The sequence below is a fragment of the Dendropsophus ebraccatus genome, chromosome 12 (assembly GCF_027789765.1).
Source record: "Dendropsophus ebraccatus isolate aDenEbr1 chromosome 12, aDenEbr1.pat, whole genome shotgun sequence".
Classification (NCBI taxonomy): Eukaryota; Metazoa; Chordata; class Amphibia; order Anura; family Hylidae; genus Dendropsophus; species Dendropsophus ebraccatus.
The window spans coordinates 46,455,814-46,477,308 of NC_091465.1; the positions used below are offsets into that span (position 1 = coordinate 46,455,814).

The following is a 21,495-nucleotide window of genomic DNA, read 5'->3' on the forward strand; positions in this document are numbered from 1 at the left end:
AAAACAAAAACCATTAACTCACCTGTCATCTGTTCCCGACAGCTTCTCTCTTCCGGCCGCTGCGCGTCTCCTCTGAACATGACAAAGGAGACACGCGGCTGCAGGGAACGAGTGACAGGTGAGTTGGATTGTTTTTTTATAGTGGTCGCCGGATGGGGCAGGAATGCAGCCGCTGACGTTTATGAGCCCCGTCAACCGTATTTGGTGACCATACCCAGCATACAAGACGACCCCCGACTTTTAAGCAGATTTTGCAGGGTTAAAAACTGGTCTTATTTGATGGAAAATTTGGTAATTTGTAAAGATGTAGTAAATCACCTCCCTTGCTGATTTAATAATATTTGTTGGTAATGACAGTGCCATTTAAGTTCACCTCAGGTTTTTGGGATATGCTGCCAGTTGCCTGTTTTTGTAGAGTATTTAATCACACTGAGGCCAGATGTTAGCTGAGAGTCAATAGAGAAACATAAAATGCCATACCCACATGCCGTTTTTGTGTTTCTCTGCCAGCCCCTACTGCCTACATCACCATCTCCCTGTCATATATAAAGATACATATAAAGCTTCATTTAAACATTAAGGCTGTGTTCACACATGTTTTTGTGGTGTTTATGATTCATTTTTACCTCTATTTTGCAGCGAATTATGCAAAAATTATGAAAATGGCACCATTATACTGCAAATGTGTAACTCACTGCAAAATAGCAAGGACATTGTGGCAAAACGCATCAAAAAACCCTGTGTGTGTGAGCACAGCCTTAGAGTGAAGTGTGATTCCACCATACTGTCTTGGGCTGAATCATCCTTACTGAATGCAACATTATTGATGTGCAATAGTCTGCAGCGAAATTAGATGTTCTGCAACAACTTTGGGCAGGGAACTGTCAGTAGTGTTGGGGGGAGGAGAGGGGAGTAGGCAGTTTTGGAGGATTGTGATGAACAGGGAAGGCAATGCATTATGGCAGGGGTAGAAAACCTTGGCTAAAGCTTTGGCTGTCCATGCATGATGGGAGTTGTAGTTTTGCAACAGCTGGAGAGACAAGGTTCCCTTACCCCGGAATTATAAGAACTGTACTGAGAGACCAGGAAGTACAATAAGCAGACAATAAACTAAAACCCAAAAACAAATGGATTTTTGGTAGTTTCAGAACTCGGACAGACAGGTGAGCAATGCTGCATGCTTCTGTAGCTGGTTTATTTTTTACCCTGATTGAATTACCCCTTAATGTGCATTAGAACAAACATCAGGGGAAGCTCAGTATCACTCATGCTGCATGAAGCAGCGCTAGCTATATGTAACTGTGCTGGGACCAGGGCTTCAACAGCCCTGCAGTTCCTGACATAGCCTTTAGTGGCAGCAGAGAGCATGTGTAAGGGGAATATATATATATATATATATATATATATATATATATATATATATATATATATATATTAACAAAGCTTGATACTTTATTACAGAAATGTTAAGTAAAACATTTTCCCAGAATAACCCTTATTAAGCACTGACAGCTTATTAACATAGCATAATTCTGCTAAAGCCATGTCAGTTGTAAAGCATTGGTGCACAAAAAGTCAACAAAACAAAATATGTTATCTATACTGTGCCATAAAGCATTGGCGACTAGGGGGTTACCATATGATTAGTAATACAGTATTATGCACACATAAAGGTAACCAGGGGGTTAAGAGTGTGTTTACACATTAAGATTTGTAACTGCAGTTTCTGAGTACAAAGCCAAGAACAGATCATAACTAGATGAAACGCATAAAGAAAAGACTGAGGTTTCTCTTCTCAAATCCATTCCTGGCGTTGCATTTGTCTATTTACCCTAAAAGGAATCTACTAAGAAAACCAGTTTCCCCTTCAACGCTTTGGCTGCTCAGGGGTTAATGGCTCCATCCACTGTGCCACGTGATCAGCGCTGGCAGTCGGCACACCACCTAAGCAGACCTTTGCAGAGGAATTAGGAGAGGTAATGGCAGAAGTCCCCTGATTTTGTTGTGTTGGTGGCAGAATGCTAGCTGCTCTATGCTGGCTGCTATTTGTCTTTGTGAGCATGTGCCTGCAGCTCTCCTTTAAGGAGCAGACACACACGCTGCCTCCTCAGTCACACACATGCCTGCACATACACACACATAATCAGCTCTCTCTCCTCTAATCAGCGTCCCAGAGAGCACAGCCAGGTGACACATGCCCGTCCATGTGTACCTAACCCTCATCAGCACGCCCATCGCTGCCGCTCATTGGCTATAACTGGGTCAAGTCCCTCCTGCCTGGGCTGTGATTGGCCAAAAATAGGTCAGGGTCCACCTGCCTCTCCCCATGTCACTGCCACATGACTATCCCAGTGAAACTTGGAAAACACAAACACATTGAGGCAGGCGGCATTGACAATACAGCAGAGCCACAGCTGAAACACGAAATAAATAAATAAATGGTACAGAGAAAAAACGCAGCGAACTCCGGAGCTGATTGGCTGCCCAGCAAGTCTCAGTACATGGATGTAGCTGCTGTAGACTCCTCCTTTATTCTCACTGCTGGAGAGGAAAAGAAGAAAATAAGCAAACACTTTTCCATTGATCAGGAAATGGGGGAACTCCTGTCCTCTCCCCCATCCCAGCGCATCCTATGCCAGCTGCGACCCATCCTCGCCTGCTGAGCTGCTGCCATCCTGACTGCTAGCTCCTTGGAGACGATATTCAGGGTTTTTTTTTTTTTAACCTTCCTTGCAAAGCTTTCTGATAAGAACTAAATATCGGCAGCACATCTGGGGCAAAAGAAGACGTTCTATACAAGGAATTAGCATTGGTGGTCACTATTCTTCGGCAAGGGTCAGAAGAGGAGATGGCACGGCCAACAGCCCAGCTGGCGGGCAACGAGAAGCTCCAGGGCCAACAGCAACTGCATCCTACGCCAGGGGTACCTGGGTCTGGGATGGTGAGCCTAAAGAGCTTGCTACAAGGGCCCATCAAGGGGCAAGATCGCAGAGCAAAGGACCTAACCAATTGTAAGTAACATATGTGAGAGAAATCACAAAAATGTAAAGGCTTGGGGCTTGGGTTCCACCTAACCATTTGGTTATGGCATATCTGTCAGTCCAACTTCTGTGCATGTATCTATCTTGGCTTTATTCCAGCCAAGTGTCAGATTGTATCATGTGATATGTCCATTGGTGCGGAAGCTTCTTGTGTTAATTTTATCATTTTTTTTGTATCACTAAATACTTGATGTTGTTTCCAGACAGTCTTGCTTTTCCGTGTATTGTATAGGCTGAAGCCGTCATAAACACTATATAAAAAAATCCACATTTTCACAGTGATGTTTCCAGCTGTTAGTATATATAGCAATGTTACTGGCGTTCAGGTTGACTTACATTGAATAAATCGGCAAACTTACAAAGGGAAAATATATTGGAAGTTATTCTTAGAAGCATTTAAATGCAAACGGTTGAGTATATGTTGAGTGGCCTATAGGATATTTGCATATGCAAAACCTAGATGTGGTTTTATCTAGGAGGGAGAATTTGTTCCAGTTACTCAAGATACACTGTATATGGTCCTGTATAATCATGATAACCAAGCATGGTAGATATCTGTTAGCTGACAATGTAATATCTGTGGATGGGCATAGTTTGTTGGCATTTCCTACCATCTATCTGTGGCCATTCCCTTTGCAGTTCACCCAGCTCATTACCAATATCATCAATATCATACTATTTATGAGAATTGCACATATATATATATATATATATATATATATATATATATATATATATATATAGGGACAGGGCCATTGGTGCATTTTCCACCCATGTTTTCCATTGCAGAATGCAGTCCAAACGGTTTGGTCCATTATAATTCCAGCATACAGAAGCAACCTTTAAAATCCTATTAATATTGGAGCAATGCTGCGCTAGCTGGAGGGAAACATTTCTTGGATCTTGCCAGGAGTAGATGGAGCCTAAATACACCATGCATTCATCATCATCATCAGATTAGGTGATCGGAAATAGTATCTGCTTCTTCTCACCCTCTATGTCATAATGACAAATAGCCCATTAGCCAATGGAGATTCAGTGTGGACATGAGAACTATAGATATAATGTAGCTGGCAATAACAAGAATGGTATTGCAATCGTTCCAAAATGTAAAAAAAAATTTCACATTTTACCTGCACTGATTTTATATTTATCATAAATATAATATAATAAAACATATCAGCTAGATAGGGTGCTATTTGCACATAGACGCAAGGCTGTTCATATTGCACAGTTGCCTGCAGCAGAATCCTGCCTGATAAACATACTGTTAATATACATGCAGATTCAGATTTGGACTTTCCCCTTTAACTAAAATGTGGTAAATCCACATAATCCACAATTCATTTCCACAGCACGTGAACAGGATTTTCAAAATCCCATTCACATGCATGGCGGAATCTTCAGTGTAAATTTTCATCACACATGTTAATGCCACCTTAGGCCTCATGCACATGGATCTCAAATATGTTGGCAATGTTCATAGATGCAGAGTTGTAGACTGAGGTATGGCACTCCACATGAGATGGAATGGGCCACAATATAGTTCATAGGCTGAAATCCAATGCCTTTGGCCTCACGGACAGGACCATAATAAGTATCCATAAGTTGTACAGAACCACAACATGGTGGCCTACAAGTCTACTGTATAGCTCGACAAATCTGTTTTCATATAGAGGTTTTCTAACATATTCACATGGCATCTTTTATGTAAGAATACTAGGGGGGAGATTTATCAAAGGGTGTCAAATTTAGACTGGTGCAAACTGCCCACAGCAACCAATCACAGCTCAGCTTTCCTTTCAGCACTGCCTAAAGCTGAGCTGTGATTGGTTGCTGTGGGTAGTTTGCACCAGTCTAAATTTAACACCCTTTGACAAAATCTCCCCCTAGGTGTTCTTTATCAATACCATATGAATGTAGCACACTAGTGCCCACAGCTCCATGATATGTCAATGTATAGATTGTATGCGGACAAAGGTATGCATGCAAAGGTAGGATTCAAGCACAAAGCAGTGCTAAGGGCAGTGATGTGTATGGAGGTTCATGAAGCTCCCTGTAGGTTCATACAAGGAAGCCATAAGTACGCCATGCTCCATGTGGTGACAGATTTTGAAGTTACTCTTCCCTAAGGTAAATGCTTTTGGTTTTTGGAGGTACATAAAGGCCCAATAAAAGTTAAAACTTGGAGGTGGCCTGAAGCCATAAAAGGGCCACGTGTGTAGGGCCTTATCCTGCACATGTTCTAGCATAACCATGGAAACTAGGATCACTTAGAAGGTCTAAGCCATGGGTCTCCAAACTGCGGCCCTCCAGCTGTTGCAATACTACATTTCCCATCATGCCTGGACAGCCAAATGCAAAGCTTTAGCTGTCCGGGCATGATGGAAATTGTGGTTTTGCCACAGCTGGAGGGCCACAGTTTTAAAACCCATGGTCTAAGCACTTGGCCTTTATACAGGTGTAACAGCATTGCCTTAGCATAAGGACATTGCTCCCTTTGAGCTATGTTGACACATAGAATTTCATGCAGGTTTAATTAGTGCCACAAATTGTGCAATTCGTGATAAAATTATATTTTTGATGCAATTCTGTCAAAATCGCAGAAAAAATAGTAACACTAACTAAACATGTATTAAATGCTATGTGTAAACATAGCGTAACAGTTTATATAGTTAGTCTCACACATAATATTTGGGCTGGAACCACACATTTTTTGAACCAAACACAGAAATGGATACAGAAGAGAAGAGACACATGGGCCTTTCCTTTATGGCGAATACAGACTTAGCAGACTTTGCTGCAGAAGGGTGGGTTAACACTACGGAATGGTATCTATGGGACGGGCGGATATGCGAGCCGCCGAGAGCGGGGACAAGCGACGGAATCCGCTGGAACTCATCCTTGCGGTTTCTGTTGTATGAACCCACCCAAAATCTCTGCCACCACTGCATCCAGTTGAGTAACGCTTGCAGAATTCCATGTGCTTGCCACCAAAACAACTCCATTCAAATCAATAGCACAGCAACAAACCTGCAAGGTGCAAACATCACCCAGCGTGGCAGTGAAGTTCTTACCTGTTTACCATAAAACATTATTCCCTGCTTGTCCCAAATAATGAAAAGTGCACTGCCAGCGTAATGTCCATCCAGGCCTACTACTGAATGCACACACCATTCCATTGCATTATGTGTTATTCAAGGAAATCTAGCAGACAGTTTCCTTCAGTTCCTTCCAGTTTCACTTCATCCCATTAGATTTGGGGACTACTTTAAAGTTGAATTAGTGGACTCATTATGCACTTTGCACTCAAAGGGGTTACACAGGATAACAAAAACATGGCTGCTTTCTTCCCAAAACAGTGCCACACCTGTTCTCTGGTTTTGTGTGGTATTACAACATGGCTTCATTTACGTCAATAGACATAATTCCAGACACAAACTGAGGACAAGAGTGGCTCTGTTTCTGAAAGGAAGCAGCTATGTAACCGCTTTAAATTGCTAACACAAATTCAAGACCCCTATGTTGTATTTACTAAAATATTCTTTATCCATTCACTGTGATTCAGATCCAGATGAAGTGATAAGTTCACACAGTATGGCTTCATGTGCCTGGTATGGACTAGCTGTTTCTTGGAATCTGAGATTACATATTATAATTTCAGAGATTACAGTGGAAATTTTACATATTATAATCTCAGAAGGCGTTTCCTGTATTTAGGAAGTCTACACCTATTTCATATTCATTGTAATAGATCTGTTTGGAGTATAACAAGGGCGCTGTATTGCACAATAACATGTTGCACTGCCCATAAACCATAGAGGGCATTCCAGGTGAGACAGGAAGCTGAAGCTCACCCTGCATGTCTGACACCTGACTGGATGTGAGTTGCTGTGTCACGTGTAGTGCTAGGCGGTTACAGGATAAACCACGTGGTGATTGTTATGTGCCTAATGAATAAATCCCAGCATTGTTTACAGTAGCATGCGTTTAACAAGCCAGCAGTGTACTGCACACTATCAGCAGGTGTCATTGGAGTTTGGTTACACTAAAATGACAAATTATTTAGTTCACCTCGTTGTAGTTTTTTTGTGGCCTAAGTGTAAATATGCAGGATTAAAAAAAAACACCCCTAAACCACAAAAAGCATTAAAAAAGCAACTGACGGTAAAAGTATTTGAGACTAGTTTCAATGTTCTAGACATCAATAACATGGAGACATGATTTTTCTTTCTACCAGTGTAATGTAGTTTATTAGAAATGTTACATTATGGCACAAGTGTTAACTACATAAATAACATTACATAGAGGAGCACAAGTGCACAGTCAAGTATCAGTCGGCAGAATCCTTGAGCGTGCAAAATAATTGTTTTTCTGAGTACATTGCATAGCAGAGTCTACTTGTAAATAACATCATGGATTGGCTGTGGTCCACGCTGCGGCTGTTCTCATCCATGTTCTAGGAGACACAGCATCCTGCTCTGTCTTTCAGGTTTTGGTATCCTATAGGAGAGCTAATGCTTTAGAATGTAATGTGAACCTACAGGGCTTGCTAACCTAGCGGATACAAGAACCTAGGAGAGAACAGGATGCATGGATAAGACCATCCTACAGCAAAGACCTTGGCTGGTCAATGTTGCTATCTAGAAGCAGAATATTTTATGCAGTGTAGTTACAACACCTATCATTGTGCACAAAATAATTAGATTTTATACAGTATGGAATTGGAGGTACACTTTTTAGGGTAGGGTAGCCATTGGGTCTGGTCTTTTCTGTCCACATTGCAAAATTATACAGAACAGCATGTCTGTGCACTATTCAACTGTGGCCTAGCACTCCTGGTTCAGCACTGTGAAACCCTACCCTTAAAGGGGGATTCTCATTTCAGCATGTTATCATCTATCCATAGAATAGGTAATAACACACCTGACCAATCCCGAGAATGGGTAGTCTCTAGTGGGATATACATGCGCGTTGCCACTCTATTCCCTCTCTACTAAAACAATGGATATAACTGAAGGCTGTATTGGGCTGTATTGTGATCCTGCGGCTCACATAAAGAATGAAAGGAGAAGTGATGTGCAAGAAGGCCCTCCGCTCTAGAGACTTGGAGGATTGGTGGGAGTTTCAGCAGTCAGACCCCTCTGTTTGTTTACCCTATTCTAAGGACTAGGGATATCAAGCTGATATAGGAATACACCTTTAGGCTATGTTCACACTACGTATGAGACCGGCCGTTCCATGACCCCGGGTGATCTTTCCAGGCGCATCAGCGTGTGTGCCTGCATCAGAGCTTCCCATAGCCCACAGTGAAGCAATCGGCTGGAGCCGTTCGCTTCACTGTGTGAACTGACAGGTCTTTCTTTAGTGAATTCTGGCCGCAGAAAACTGACATGTAATTTTATTCCGGCGGCGTATGGGATCCCGGCCGGAGCGTATACGATGTGTGTACGCTCCGGCCGGCATCCCATTGCAAATAAGGCATTGTTCCACACCGCAAAACTATGGCCGTAGTTCTGCGGCGAGAACTACGGCCGTGGTTTTACGTTGTGTGAACATAGCCTTAAGGTGCTATACAAATTCACGTTTTCATAAGGTTTTGTCAAGCAGTTTTTGAAGCCAAAACCAGGTGTGGCTCATAAAGAGAACGAAAATATGAAGGCAAGACACTACCTCTCCCTCCTGGTTTTAGCTTCAAAAATTGTATCAGAACATCTGAACGGGTTTAGGCAGCCCAAGCCTGGTTTCCCTGCCCAAACCTGTCAATTATGCTAAAATACTGCACCCAATGGTGAGGGAAAGAATAAGATGTTTTGGCACACAGGACGGCCATTATAGACTATGGATATGTTTATTGTATATAGCGAACATTTATCACAAACATGATGTGAACATAAACCAACTTTAGAGTATATATCTCCATTCATATTACCTCTGCCCTATCTATACTATTTAGCATCATGAAATGAATGAGGAATCCACTTTGGGGAAAAAAACCACTATTACTTTCAAAATTAAAAGCCATGTGGACTGAGTCTTAATTTAAACCTTGCCGTGAGGTATTATTCTTGTTATTTTTATTATCATCAGACTCATTGGGTGAATAATAGTTTACAAATAAAACACTGACTTGACTAATCCATTACTGACATTAGTAAGAAGAAGCATTAAGAAGCATGCTATTAGCAGAATGGTAGGTATTTTCTCTAAGCAAAACCTGCACAAGTGCCTCGATTACTTTACTTCTGAGCATTTTGAGTATTCAGGGTTGATTTTTCAATCATGCAATATCCATCTTAGGCCCCGTGCACATGGCAGAGCCATGTGCGTGGATCCTCTACAGCAGGGCACAAACACAGTACAGCTCTCCATGATGGAGCTGCATGGGCTTTGTCAGGTGTGTTCTATAGAAAGCTGTTCTCTCCTTGAGGGTATAAACCCACACACCGTACACGCAGCTGCGATACGCAGCAAATAAGCAACAAATACGCAGCAGATTAGATCTAAATAACTGAACACAGCATTAAATCTAAACCATCAAAACTGCTGTGTATTTGTTGCGTATCTGCTGTGTATACGGTGTGTGGGTTTGTACCCTGAAACACTGCTTCTTCTGGATAAAATCTTCTTACATATGACTTCCAATGAAGCGTGCAATGAGTAAACATCCATATGCCGCTATATGAAATTGTAGGCCATGTCCTTTGGGCCCAAGTTATTTTACATAGAGAATCAATTCAACAACTATTACAGAAAGCACAATACATTTTTATACATTGCTATTGCACTATTATTAAGGTAAAGACCGTGTTTTGCTCCATTCACAATTCTGAAGGCCTCAGAACTATAATCTCCCAGCATCCTTTGGGGGTTGAATATCTGTAAACAGCCTACACTGGTGACTTTTATTCTAGGTACTGTAATCTTGTGCTACGGACTGATTGCCGCCAATAGCAGCTATAATAGGAGCCAGCTGCACAAGTCAGGTGTCAGAGCCAGGACACTCAATATGACCAGGCTTACACATTCTGGTGAAGACCTGGTGAAATAAGGGATATGTGAGACAGGCCATACAAATTACTTGAGATTCTGTCCCTCTGGAAATAGGAATAGTGCTCCCTAAACATTACAGCAGTGCCTTCAAAGCCAGACCTTTCCTAGAAACACAGTAGACCTCTTTCACCACTTCCGTAAGGCCCTATTACACGAAACAATTGTTGGCCGATAATCGTCTTATGTAATGGTGCGTTTACACAGGCAGATTTATCTGACAGATTTTGAAAGCCAAAGCCAGGAATGGATTTGAAAAGATGCGAAATCTCAGTCTTTCCTTAATGACCTGTTCTCTGTTTATAGTCTGTTCCTGGTTTTGGCTTCAAAAATCTGTCAGATAATCTGCCTGTGTAAACGCACCATAATAGAAGACAACGATCAGCCGACATGAACGATGTTGGCTGATTATTGTCTGTCATTTGTCTTTCAACTTGTTGAAAGACAAACAACTAAGATAGCAACAATCTGCTGCCATCGCTCAATGGAATAAGAGCAGCGGCAGCAAACCGCTGCTATCTGATATGGACTGCCCAGACAATCTAGCCCCCGTCTCTCACCTGCTCGCTGCCGTCGTGTGTAATAGCCTCAACATAGCCCCATCTAATAGGGGCTTTAGTAGAGACCATCACCTCCCACAGCAGGCGGTAAACAGAGGACTCCCTCTAAGCGCCCGTGCACACAGAGCAAAAGAGGCGGAAATTTCAAGCGCCGCAGACGCAGCTTGTAATTCCACCTGTCCCATTGCTTCAATGGGATTTTTGCATGCCTCCGCTCAAAGAAGTGACATGTCAATTCTTTGAGCGAAGATGTACCAGAGATCCCATTGAGACAATAGGACAGGCAGAATTTCAAGCAGTGTCCGTTTTAATCTTTTTTACAATGTGGAATGTGCACATGTTGCAGTAAGGGAGCATGCACACGTAGATCACAGATGCTACGGAGCGTGATGCTGTGGGCCAGCATTGGAAACTCCTGGCATCATGTATCATTATGATGCCGGGAGCTCTGTAGCATCCGTGATCTGCAGTGTGTGCATGTGCCCTAACAGCTTTTCCCAAATGTATGGAATAGTTTTCAGTGGGTTATATTTCTGCATAAAATTTGATGCATGTGAACACACTACTCAGTTTTCTTTAATTAAGAACAATCCAAAATTCTAATTGTTATGAAAGGCGGTGGGGTACGTTCTGTATTTGATCAAAAACATTGCCATATAACCATTAAGTGAGCCCAGCATGTTATGAGACTTGTAATTGACATTTGTACACCAATATGTTCCCCCAAGCTGAGATCTGCAGCTGTCGTTTCCACTCGCCTCTCTGTAGCCTCCACAATAAAATAACAATACACAATATGTTGCCCTCCGCTGTGTCAGTACAACATGTAAATGTACAGACTCCTCTGTAAACTACAGCTTCAGTTTCAGGAATCACAGCCACTATAGTACATACTAACAGCACGTTTACGGAGAGAGCCATTTCACTTAAATCTGTAGAGAAACGAATCCACGGAATGGAAAAAATGAACTAGAAGGAAAGTTGGAAGCCTTATGTATTCCAAAAGGAAGATGGTGTTTCCAGTCACTAAACACATTTCTAACACAACTGCTTCATAGGTGACTGCAAACTTATCAAACTGCTCTGCTTTGACCTGTCCTAGATTTATAACACTGCAGAACTGGAGAGGTTACTACAATTACAGTGACGTACCATTGTTATGTAACAAGGTGTTAGCAATAAATTCAGTATGAACTTCAAGCATTCACCCAAAGGGGCTGTGGTGCTCTATAAGGGCATTCACGTGCATAGGTTGTAAACCCCATTTACATGCATTGTAAAGTAAAAAAAAATCCTACAAATTTCATTTATTGCACTATAAGGCTTGTTCACACTACGGAATCGGCACCTGCCTTCAATCTCTTTGAATTGGAGGGTTCGTGCGCCTCAGCACCTTTCTGCTTAAAGAATTGATGTGTCAATTCTTTGAACGAAGAAGCGCAAAAAGCGGAGGTTTAAAGACACTGAAGGCAGGCTTCGGCACCGAGTCCACGCGAGATTGACTTGCTGTGCAAGTTGTTCAGATTCTTCATCTTATGTTTTCTTGGCTTCTGTTGCAGGTACTGTAAAAGATAAGGAGAGAAAACTGGAAGACGAAATGGCTGGGCCTCGTCCTTCTCATTGTGCGTTCCTTGGATCACTATTATGGGAACGCACTTTGCCGTACAATGAAATAGAATATGTTGATCTGGATGAGTTCTTATTAGAAAATGGCCTACCCTCAAGCCCAGCCCACCAGCCTTTTTCACCAGCTAACTTGACTCCACCACCATCTAACCAATCAGTTGTTGACCTCAGTCGACCGGCTTCTTGCGCCTCCTCTACCTCCGCTTGTTCCTCTCCCGTGCAGAGCATGATGGGTAGTGAATATGAACATCCAAATGGCAAAACAGGTACCAGATGAACTATTGTATTTTTTTGCACAGAAAAATATTTACTGTACAAGGTACTTTTACAACTAACAATTATGTTGTCGGTATTATTTTTCACAACTTTTCAGCAGTTTACAATGTACAAAGTGCAGTGTTTTAAATGGTAAGGATGATTTTTAGGGTAGATTTAGTAGATGCACTGTTTGTAGCCCCAATTTAAAGGGGTTAACGCAGTTGCATGCCCTCTGTCTATATGACATATTGGAGGTGTCGCCTTACCTGTGATAACCAATGATTCCTCAGGATTTTGCTGGAGATGGCTTGCTTTGTTATGTCTGTTATTTTTAAACCACCCCCTGCTGTCCTGCAACTTTTGATTTGGCCCCTTGTAACTTGCAATATAAATATGATCCAAAAATATTTAAAGTTGCTCTTCAGAAATGATTCTGAAATTATTTGCTGCAAAGCAGCAAGATAGCAGATTGTATCGTTCCTATATAGATGAGAATGTGTAAACAGGGGGCAGCTTTACCAAAACCCTCTAATACCTACAGTGTAAACATGTGTACCAGACATCATCAGTGGCTGACGCAGTTTGATCAATTTGGTGCATGTTTTTGTCAAACTTTATACCATCTATTGGTCGGCTTTATGGGCGCCACAATTATTATGCACATTGTCGCATCTCAAGCCAAGTTTTTTATCTGCAAACTCTTGCCCCTTGTTAACTAAATTACGCTACCTTGTCAAGCAAGTTGCAAAAAGAACAGATGGTAAATAAACTACAAGGCATGAATACTATGGCCCAGATTTATCGAGTACCCCAGTCCAAAAAAATCACTGCCCCTGCATGCTGTGCTGAGCTTACTAAGGCTCTTAGTAAATCCGGCTAGCCTGATGTGTAACATTGTATGCCTGGAGCAGGCATGTTAGCAGGCATAAATCATGATGTTCAAGCAGATGAAGACCACACCTTCTCTCTGTGCCCCACCCCCATCCTTTGATGGGGCTGCTCCATGCGAATACCTAAAAATAATCACAGATTTCTGCTCAGAGTGGGCCTATTGTTTGGTACATACCGCAAAGAATTCTGCCTTTTATATCAATTCTAAGTATATGAGACAGTAGTTGGGCGCATTACTGTGTTATGGAAATGTTTAAAGGGACACACTACAGTCCCTTTATTTTCAGGGTCAGTGACAGAAGTTGACATTGCTGTGTGAAATAGAAATAAACCTTTTAGTTTTACTCCATTGTAACAAAGATGTTGCAATTAGTCTCTTCTAAGCTGTTTCAGTAAATACTTGGATTCCCCTCGTATAGCTCTGTGTTGTGTCTTTTCTTACTAAAACTGTATAACTTAAAAGACTTGTCCCTACACTGTCTGGCACTAACAGCTTTAATGGGATAGACTCATTTAAGGGGCATGCCCCTGGTGACACCCAGTTGGATATTAAGTCATAGATTTCTAGTTAGAATATTTAGAGGCATGGCACATCACTGAGCTATAAGAAAAAAATAATTATCTCATTGGAAATACAAATATTTAAAGGGGTAGTGCAGTGTAAAACATTTTAGTTTCACTAAATAATTACAACATTGTAATGTGTGTTATTTAAGTGAATGGCCCCCTTCCCCATGACCGACCCCCCCCCCCCGGACCCGGAAGTGTGATACAGTATACTCACTGAAACACTGTCGACCACGGCCGCCATCTTGGGATGATCACATCATATTCAGGAGGCCGCCCAGACTGCTCGAGCCCTCCCTCATGCCAACCCCCCTCCAGCGTGTCATCAGCTGCTCAGCCGCCATTGGCTGAGCATAACAGAGGCCCCAGACTTCCGGGTCCACGGTCGGGGGGGACATGGGGAATGGGGCCATTTACTTAAATAACACACATTACAATGTTGTATAACTTTGTAATGTGTGTTATTTTGTGAAAAAATGTTAGAAAAAGTCACGGGTCCTCTGTAAAACTAAAAAATGTAGTGAACCCAGGCTTATGATTGATAGAACTGGGCTGTTATAGAAGTGAAACAGTTACTAATAATTGAATCCAGTTGTAGTCTGGAGGAAATGTGTTCCTGTTCTCCTGGCAAGCACACGCTAAGGGGAGAGAGGCCAAAGCTCTCTCCTATACTGAGACAGGAGGACACCCGCCCCAACCACAAACAAGTAACCGGTTTGCCATGTTGTGCCAGCCAGAAATGTGCTGATAGAGAAGCTTTAGAACAGGAACATGAACAAGAGCCATATTCTATTGGAAAAAGCAGAGAGGCTTTGGTCTTTTCATTTAGGTTACTTCGATGTAAGTCGAGGGTCATCGTGCTAATGAGACATGATATTTCTGTCCTTATTCTTTTATCTCTTTCATATGTGTGTGTATAACAAGAAAAAAATTCTAGCTCAACATAGTCCAAACATTAGCTGATCCAAGGAGATAAAACATGTGTAAGCTGCTATCCTTTGGCTTATATCAACAAAGTGGCTGTTAATTCTAGTATGTCATTGAATTAACTGAGAAAATGCTTTGTCTTCGCTCCTCCCTAAACTCGTGTCTAAAACGTGAAAGCAGAAGTAAGGAGCCTCCTGCTGCTAGCAGCAGTGCACAGTCCACGTGCCGCCTCAGCACTCATTCTTATGATGCAAGGCTAAGCCTGCATTTACACTCCGAACAGCAGGGTGAAGCACATAGGAGGAGGTCTACAGCTGTGTGTGTGAATTCTTCATCTATATACTTACTTGTGCACTTGTTTTCTCCTACAGTGAATGTATGCAAAACACTGAATAAATGGTTGGCACCATGCATGTATCTACCTGCCAGCCTGGGGTGCAGTGTATGCTTTGTGCTTCCTTCTTAAAACCAAATCCTTCTTCAGAGGTGATGCAGGGTGACTTGGCAGGAGTAATGCTCAGCAGTTTGTAAAACAGAATAGAAGAGAGATTTTGGTTATGGGCGAGACTGGCATTATATCTGCATGGAGAAAAACAGATGTCCACAGCTTTCCAGTAACTAGGAAACATACTAAAATCGGAAATTTACCCAGTCACCCAGAACATTAAAACCACTAAGTGGTGAAGTGAATGACAGATGCAATAGCTAGAAGAGTCCGTGGAGCCTCATTGAAGAGTCTCAAAACACAGGACTAGCCAGATATCCCTCCGGGAAGGACCCAGCCAAGGGGCAGCTCCTGTTAGGAAACCACCAAATCCACCATATTAAGTGGCCCTATAAGTCAGTGTAATGACAAGGGATAAACCAAGGCTAGGTAACCATCCACAGACAGCTGTTTCGGGGTGTTGCCCCTCATCAGTGTGGAGCAGGATTCTGCTCCAGAAAGGGGCAGGGGTTGGGGAGGAAAGATCTCAGTGCTTCATGCCAGGACGGTGCTCGGGAACTGGGTGGCGGTTTAAAAAAAAGACGACGCCACTGGCATCCTCATGCCAGTCTGTTCATGTAAAAAACACAAAGCAATGTACCTAGTGGTACATTCGCTTTAAGTTGCCTATGAGGGTCATGAAGAAAGGTTATAGAGGGATGAGCCACATCAAGGTGTCCGTCTACTTGGAAAGGACATCCCATTTTTGAGCCCCTGTACGAAAACAACATGTACACCCTTAATATTATAAGATTTTTTATTTTTTTTTCATAAAACCAATGACTAATTGGGTGTTACAGGGCCTACAACTCTAAGTTTTGGCTGCCTTTTTCCTTGAGTTTTAGTAAAAAGAGCACTCTAAGGCTATGTTCACACTATCTAAAAACAGCCGTATTTTAAAACAGCCGTAGTTGTGCAAAAAACGTCCATTATTTTTTAACCAGTGATTGGCCGAGTCAGCAGGGTCTGCTGAAAACAGGTAGAAAACAGAAGCTCAGGGGAGCACAGAGAGGCAGCTGTGAGGGACTGGGTGCAGGTAAGAATTTTCTCCTATTTTTGCACAGACCCAGCAGTATATGAATTTCTTGAAAGCATCAGAACACTTTAAGCCATAGATAGATCATCAGTCCTTGGTGTTCCAGTAATTTACTCTCTAGTAGTCTCATCTAGACTCTTTTTTTTTTTATTTTTTTTACCACAGATCCTAAAGAGCAGATTTCAACCACAGCAGGACAGAGGGAGAGTACTGTAAATCCAGTGCCTAGATGTTCTGTCTATAGTAGCTGAGAATGTACTCATAACTCTTACATTAGAAGTGATTTTAAGGGAAAAAGGTAAATTGAATTATCATAGTTAAGGAGGATCAGTATGACTAATTAGATCCTAGGGGGATAAATCAGCCGGTTAGTGCACTGTGTGCAATGAATAACATCAAGTCTAAATTATTCTGGACACATAAATTATTCTTGGAAACATAAAATAGAGAAAGTTGCCCTGCTAGGAAACAAGCAAAGTATGATAGAATACACAGGTTATACAAGGAGCAGTGCTGGTTGATAGATATTAACTAATGAGGAATTTGCTGTGTACAAGTAACTAAAAATTATAGCTTTTAACCTATAAAGATCAGCTATATAGCTGTAGTCCCGGGACCCACTGGTTTGAACATAAGAGTTGTCCTGTGCTGGTGATCATCCATGGTTGACTTTGTCCAAGTAACGGTGGAACAGTCAGCATTTCAGTATGTCCGTGTACTGTAGAGCCTGAACACAAGTGACTCATGCGGTTATACAGTAAGACTATGTGTACTATGTGTTGTTTTACATAACAGGTCTTACTGGACATGACGAGTTTGCTATTGATCAGAGAATGTGACATAATAATACTAGTTATGGTGCAATCCTAAAACTTTATTATGTTTTTTTGTGACAGGTTTAGAAACTACATTGTGCAGATAATATATATTTGGAAAGAAGTTAACTCTGTACCCACAATCTGACCCCCCCTTAAACCACTTGTACCTTTGGATAGCTGCTTTTCATTCAAGATCTGTCCTGGGGTCTGTTAGGCAGGTGATGCAGTTATTGTCCTAAAAAAGCACTTTTAAACTTGAAGCCCTGTGGCAAACTGGAGTGTCTGTGCCTTAGGCCTGCGGCGACTCGCTGCCCCCCTCCCCACCCTCTTCACCATTAGGAATGCCCATGGGCAGGGTTTCTCCTATTCATCACCTGTCTGAACACTGCACACATGCCTTAAAGGGGTTATCCAGCGCTACAAAAATATAGCCACTTTCTTCCAGAGACAGCCCCACTCTTGTCTCCAGCTTAGGCGGGTTTTTGCTGGAGACAAGAGTCATGTCAAGAAAGTTGCCAAGTTTTTGTAGCACTGGATAACCCCTTTAACAATCCAACACGTGTGCAGTGTTCGTTCAGTGCATCATTCCTAATGATGAAGAGGGTGGAGAGGAGGAACGGAGGGGTGGTGCAAAGTTAGGGCACAGGTACTCTAGGCCACGCCAGTTTGGCACAGGGCTGCAAATTTAAAAGTTGTTTTTTAGGACAATGACTGCATCACCTGCGGAATGGACCCCAGGACAGATCTTGAATTAAATGCAGCTATCCGGTAGTACAAGTGGTTTGGAGGGGCAAATTGTGGGTATTGACTGAAAGGCCAAAAAAGTTTTTTCCTGATCCCCCTGCACACATGAACACTCAGCTTGGCTTTTCTCATCATGACTGGACAGGTAAAGCATTGTGTTTAGCTTTACAGGCATGATGGGAAGTGTAGTTTTGCAACAACAGGAAGGCCAGTAGTCTGATACCCCTTTGTTAGGCAGTCCTGCTAAAACTGGTGGTTACAGATGAGGGCCTTTCCATGTGAAGTGAAAGAGACTTTGGTTTGAGGGGCCCCTACCTTCTTTTCTACAACAGGAAAATTTACGTCACAATGATGATATGAGTGATTTCAATATCAGAACAAAAGAATCAGCTTATTGAGAAAAACTGTAGAATTAAAATGAGGATCTAGTACCCTCTAGGGCAGCCTCTGGTCTGGATGCAAAATACTGATGGGCATGGAGGCATACGGATTCCATATGGCATTGTGCAGCACATTTGATGTTACAGCTGGGCCTGTAGATACTGCACACTCATATCCTGCCAAAGCTGGCATCCCAGCTGCTCCCATTGATGGATAAATGCTCCATTAGAGATAAATCTGGTGATCTGGTAAGCCAAGGAAGTGTTGCAATCTGATGGACACATTACTGAGACACTGTTGCCCTGTGTAGGTGAGCATTATCCTGCTAAAAATGCCATGAGAGGCAACACATATGGCCGCAGGATGACAATGGAAGGTGAAGGACAGCCTTGTTTCTTACATACACTACTGAGCATGCCTTAAGCACGTGAAGACACTGATACAATCAGATAGGCTACAAATTAAATGGGTGAGCCATTGTAGCTATAAATAAAATGGGTGCGGCACCATGTGGAATTATTCAGGTTCAGTGGATATATATATATATATAGCTGGTTCCATACACTTAGCTAAGAACATGTATGAGCTGTTCCTCTACCCAGTTCATTATGTTCATGCAGCCATATGTACTATTAGCTATAACTTAACAATAGGACTAGAAGTCCTATGGTAGTCATCATGGTAATATGTTAGCTCATATGTTCTACTGACTTCCACTACAATTACCAATATTGGCTGTCACTCACAGATATGGTAATTTGGTTTATTTTATCACTTTTTTTGCCACCTTAGGCCAATTGAAGTCAAGGCTTTCTCCTTGGCAGTGTTGTCCACCAATTAAAATCATTTTTAGTGGCGTGATATGTCAGGCCTGACAGTGTTCCACAGGGGAATCATTGTTGGTGCACGCTTGGTAAGGGCCTCTGCGACCCCAGTGGATGGGTGTCAACGTCTACTGTTTCCTTGATCCAACAGGCAAGATGGCTGCCCCCATAATCTGCCCAGAACCACTGCTAAAAATAATGTAACGAGCCAAGGCTTCTATCTAAATCTTAAAGGGAGGGCAGCGTGTTAATCACCTGGTGATCAATTATTGCCAGATGTAACATAAAATGCCAACAAAGTGCATTCCTAGTCAGCTGACACTGCTTTTTGTCTACTAGCCCCCCCCCCCCCCCCCCCCCCCCCCAATGGTATAAAGCAACAAACCAGCCATACTTCAATCTTCTGTTGTGTGCTCTTCCGGTCCCGGCTGTGTTCCGGTTCTATCGGTCACGCTCTGCTCTGTGATTGGCCAAGTGGGTCATTTGGGTCAGGTGTATATGTCCATACACGAGTATGGCAAAACAAAGTAGTAGTGTAGTTTCTCTAAAGGAGCAATAGCTTCTCAATGTACATGCCGTTATACATGTATAGGGGGGGGGGGGGGGGGAGTCATCATCTGCCGTGGATGTATCCGTCTATGTCAGCAAGTACAAGGGTAGCCTAATGGTGCGTTTACACAAAGAGATTTTTCTGACAGATCTTTGAAGCCAAAGCCAGGAACAGACTATAAACAGAGAACAGGTCATAAAGGAAAGACTGAGATTTATCCTCTTTTCAAATCCATTCCTGGCTTTGGCTTAATAAATCTGTCAGATAAATCTCTCTGTGTAAACACACCATTACTTTATGCACAAGGCTATCCTCACACTGTATATACCAGCGCCACTCTATGGTCAGTCATACTGCAGTGGGCTCTATACTGTACAGCTATACACAAGGCTATGCTGACACTGTATATACCAGCGCCCCTCTATGGTCAGTCATACTGCAGTGGGCTCTATACTGTACAGCTATACACAAGGCTATCCTGACACTGTAACCAGCAGCACCTCTCTATGGTCAGTCATACTGCAGGGGTCTCTATACTGTACAGCTATACACAGGGCTATCCTCACACTGTAAGCAGCAGCGCCTCTCTATGGTCAGTCATCCTGCTATGAGCTCTATACTGTACAGCTATACACAAGGCTATCCTCACACTGTAACCACCAGCGCCTCTCTATGGTCGGTCATGCGGGGGGGGGGGGGGGTCTATACTGTACAGCTATACACAGGGCTATCCTCACACTGTATATACCAGCGCCCCTCTATGGTCAGTCATACTGCAGGGGGGCTCTATACTGTACAGCTATACACCAGGCTATCCTCACACTGTAACCAGCAGCTCCCCTCTCTATGGTCGGTCATACTGCATGAGGGCTCCATACTGTACAGCTATACACCAGGCTATCCTCACACTGTAACCAGCAGCTCCCCTCTCTATGGTCGGTCATACTGCAGGGGGGCTCTTTACTGTACAGCTATACACCAGGCTATCCTCACACTGTAACCAGCAGCTCCCCTCTCTATGGTCGGTCATACTGCAGGGGGGCTCTATACTGTACAGCTATACACCAGGCTATCCTCACACTGTAACCAACAGCTCCCCTCTCTATGTTCGGTCATACTGCAGGGGGTCTCTCTACTGTACAGCTATACACCAGGCTATCCTCACACTGTATATACCAGCACCCCCCTCTATGGTCGGTCATACTGCAGGGGGGCTCTATACTGTACAGCTATACACAGGGCTATCCTCACACTGTATATACCAGCGCCCCTCTATGGTCGGTCATACTGCAGGGGGGCTCTATACTGTACAGCTATACACAGGGCTATCCTCACACTGTATATACCAGCGCCCCTCTATGGTCGGTCATACTGCAGGGGGGCTCTATACTGTACAGCTATACACCAGGCTATCCTCACACTGTATATACCAGCTCCCCTCTCTATGGGTCGGTCATACTGCAGGGGGGCTCTATACTGTACAGCTATACACAGGGCTATCCTCACACTGTATATACCAGCGCCCCTCTATGGTCGGTCATACTGCAGGGGGGCTCTATACTGTACAGCTATACACCGGGCTATCCTCACACTGTAACCAGCAGCTCCCCTCTCTATGGTCGGTCATACTGCAGGGGGGCTCTATACTGTACAGCTATACACCAGGCTATCCTCACACTGTACCCAGCAGCTCCCCTCTCTATGGTCGGTCATACTGCAGGGGGGCTCTATACTGTAC

At 43.0% G+C, this 21,495-nt stretch overlaps 1 protein-coding gene across 1 annotated transcript in view; it reads left to right on the forward strand.

Moving 5' to 3' along the window:
* Window positions 1-2,368: 2,368 nt before the first annotated feature.
* DBP (D-box binding PAR bZIP transcription factor) overlaps window positions 2,369-21,495 on the forward strand; it is a 28,924-nt gene continuing 9,797 nt past the window's right edge. Inside the window, exons 1-2 of the mRNA XM_069946510.1 lie at window positions 2,369-3,011; window positions 12,211-12,543. Coding sequence (XP_069802611.1) covers window positions 2,849-3,011; window positions 12,211-12,543 — 496 coding nt within the window. The 5' untranslated portion in view covers window positions 2,369-2,848. The remainder of the gene's footprint in view (window positions 3,012-12,210; window positions 12,544-21,495) is intronic.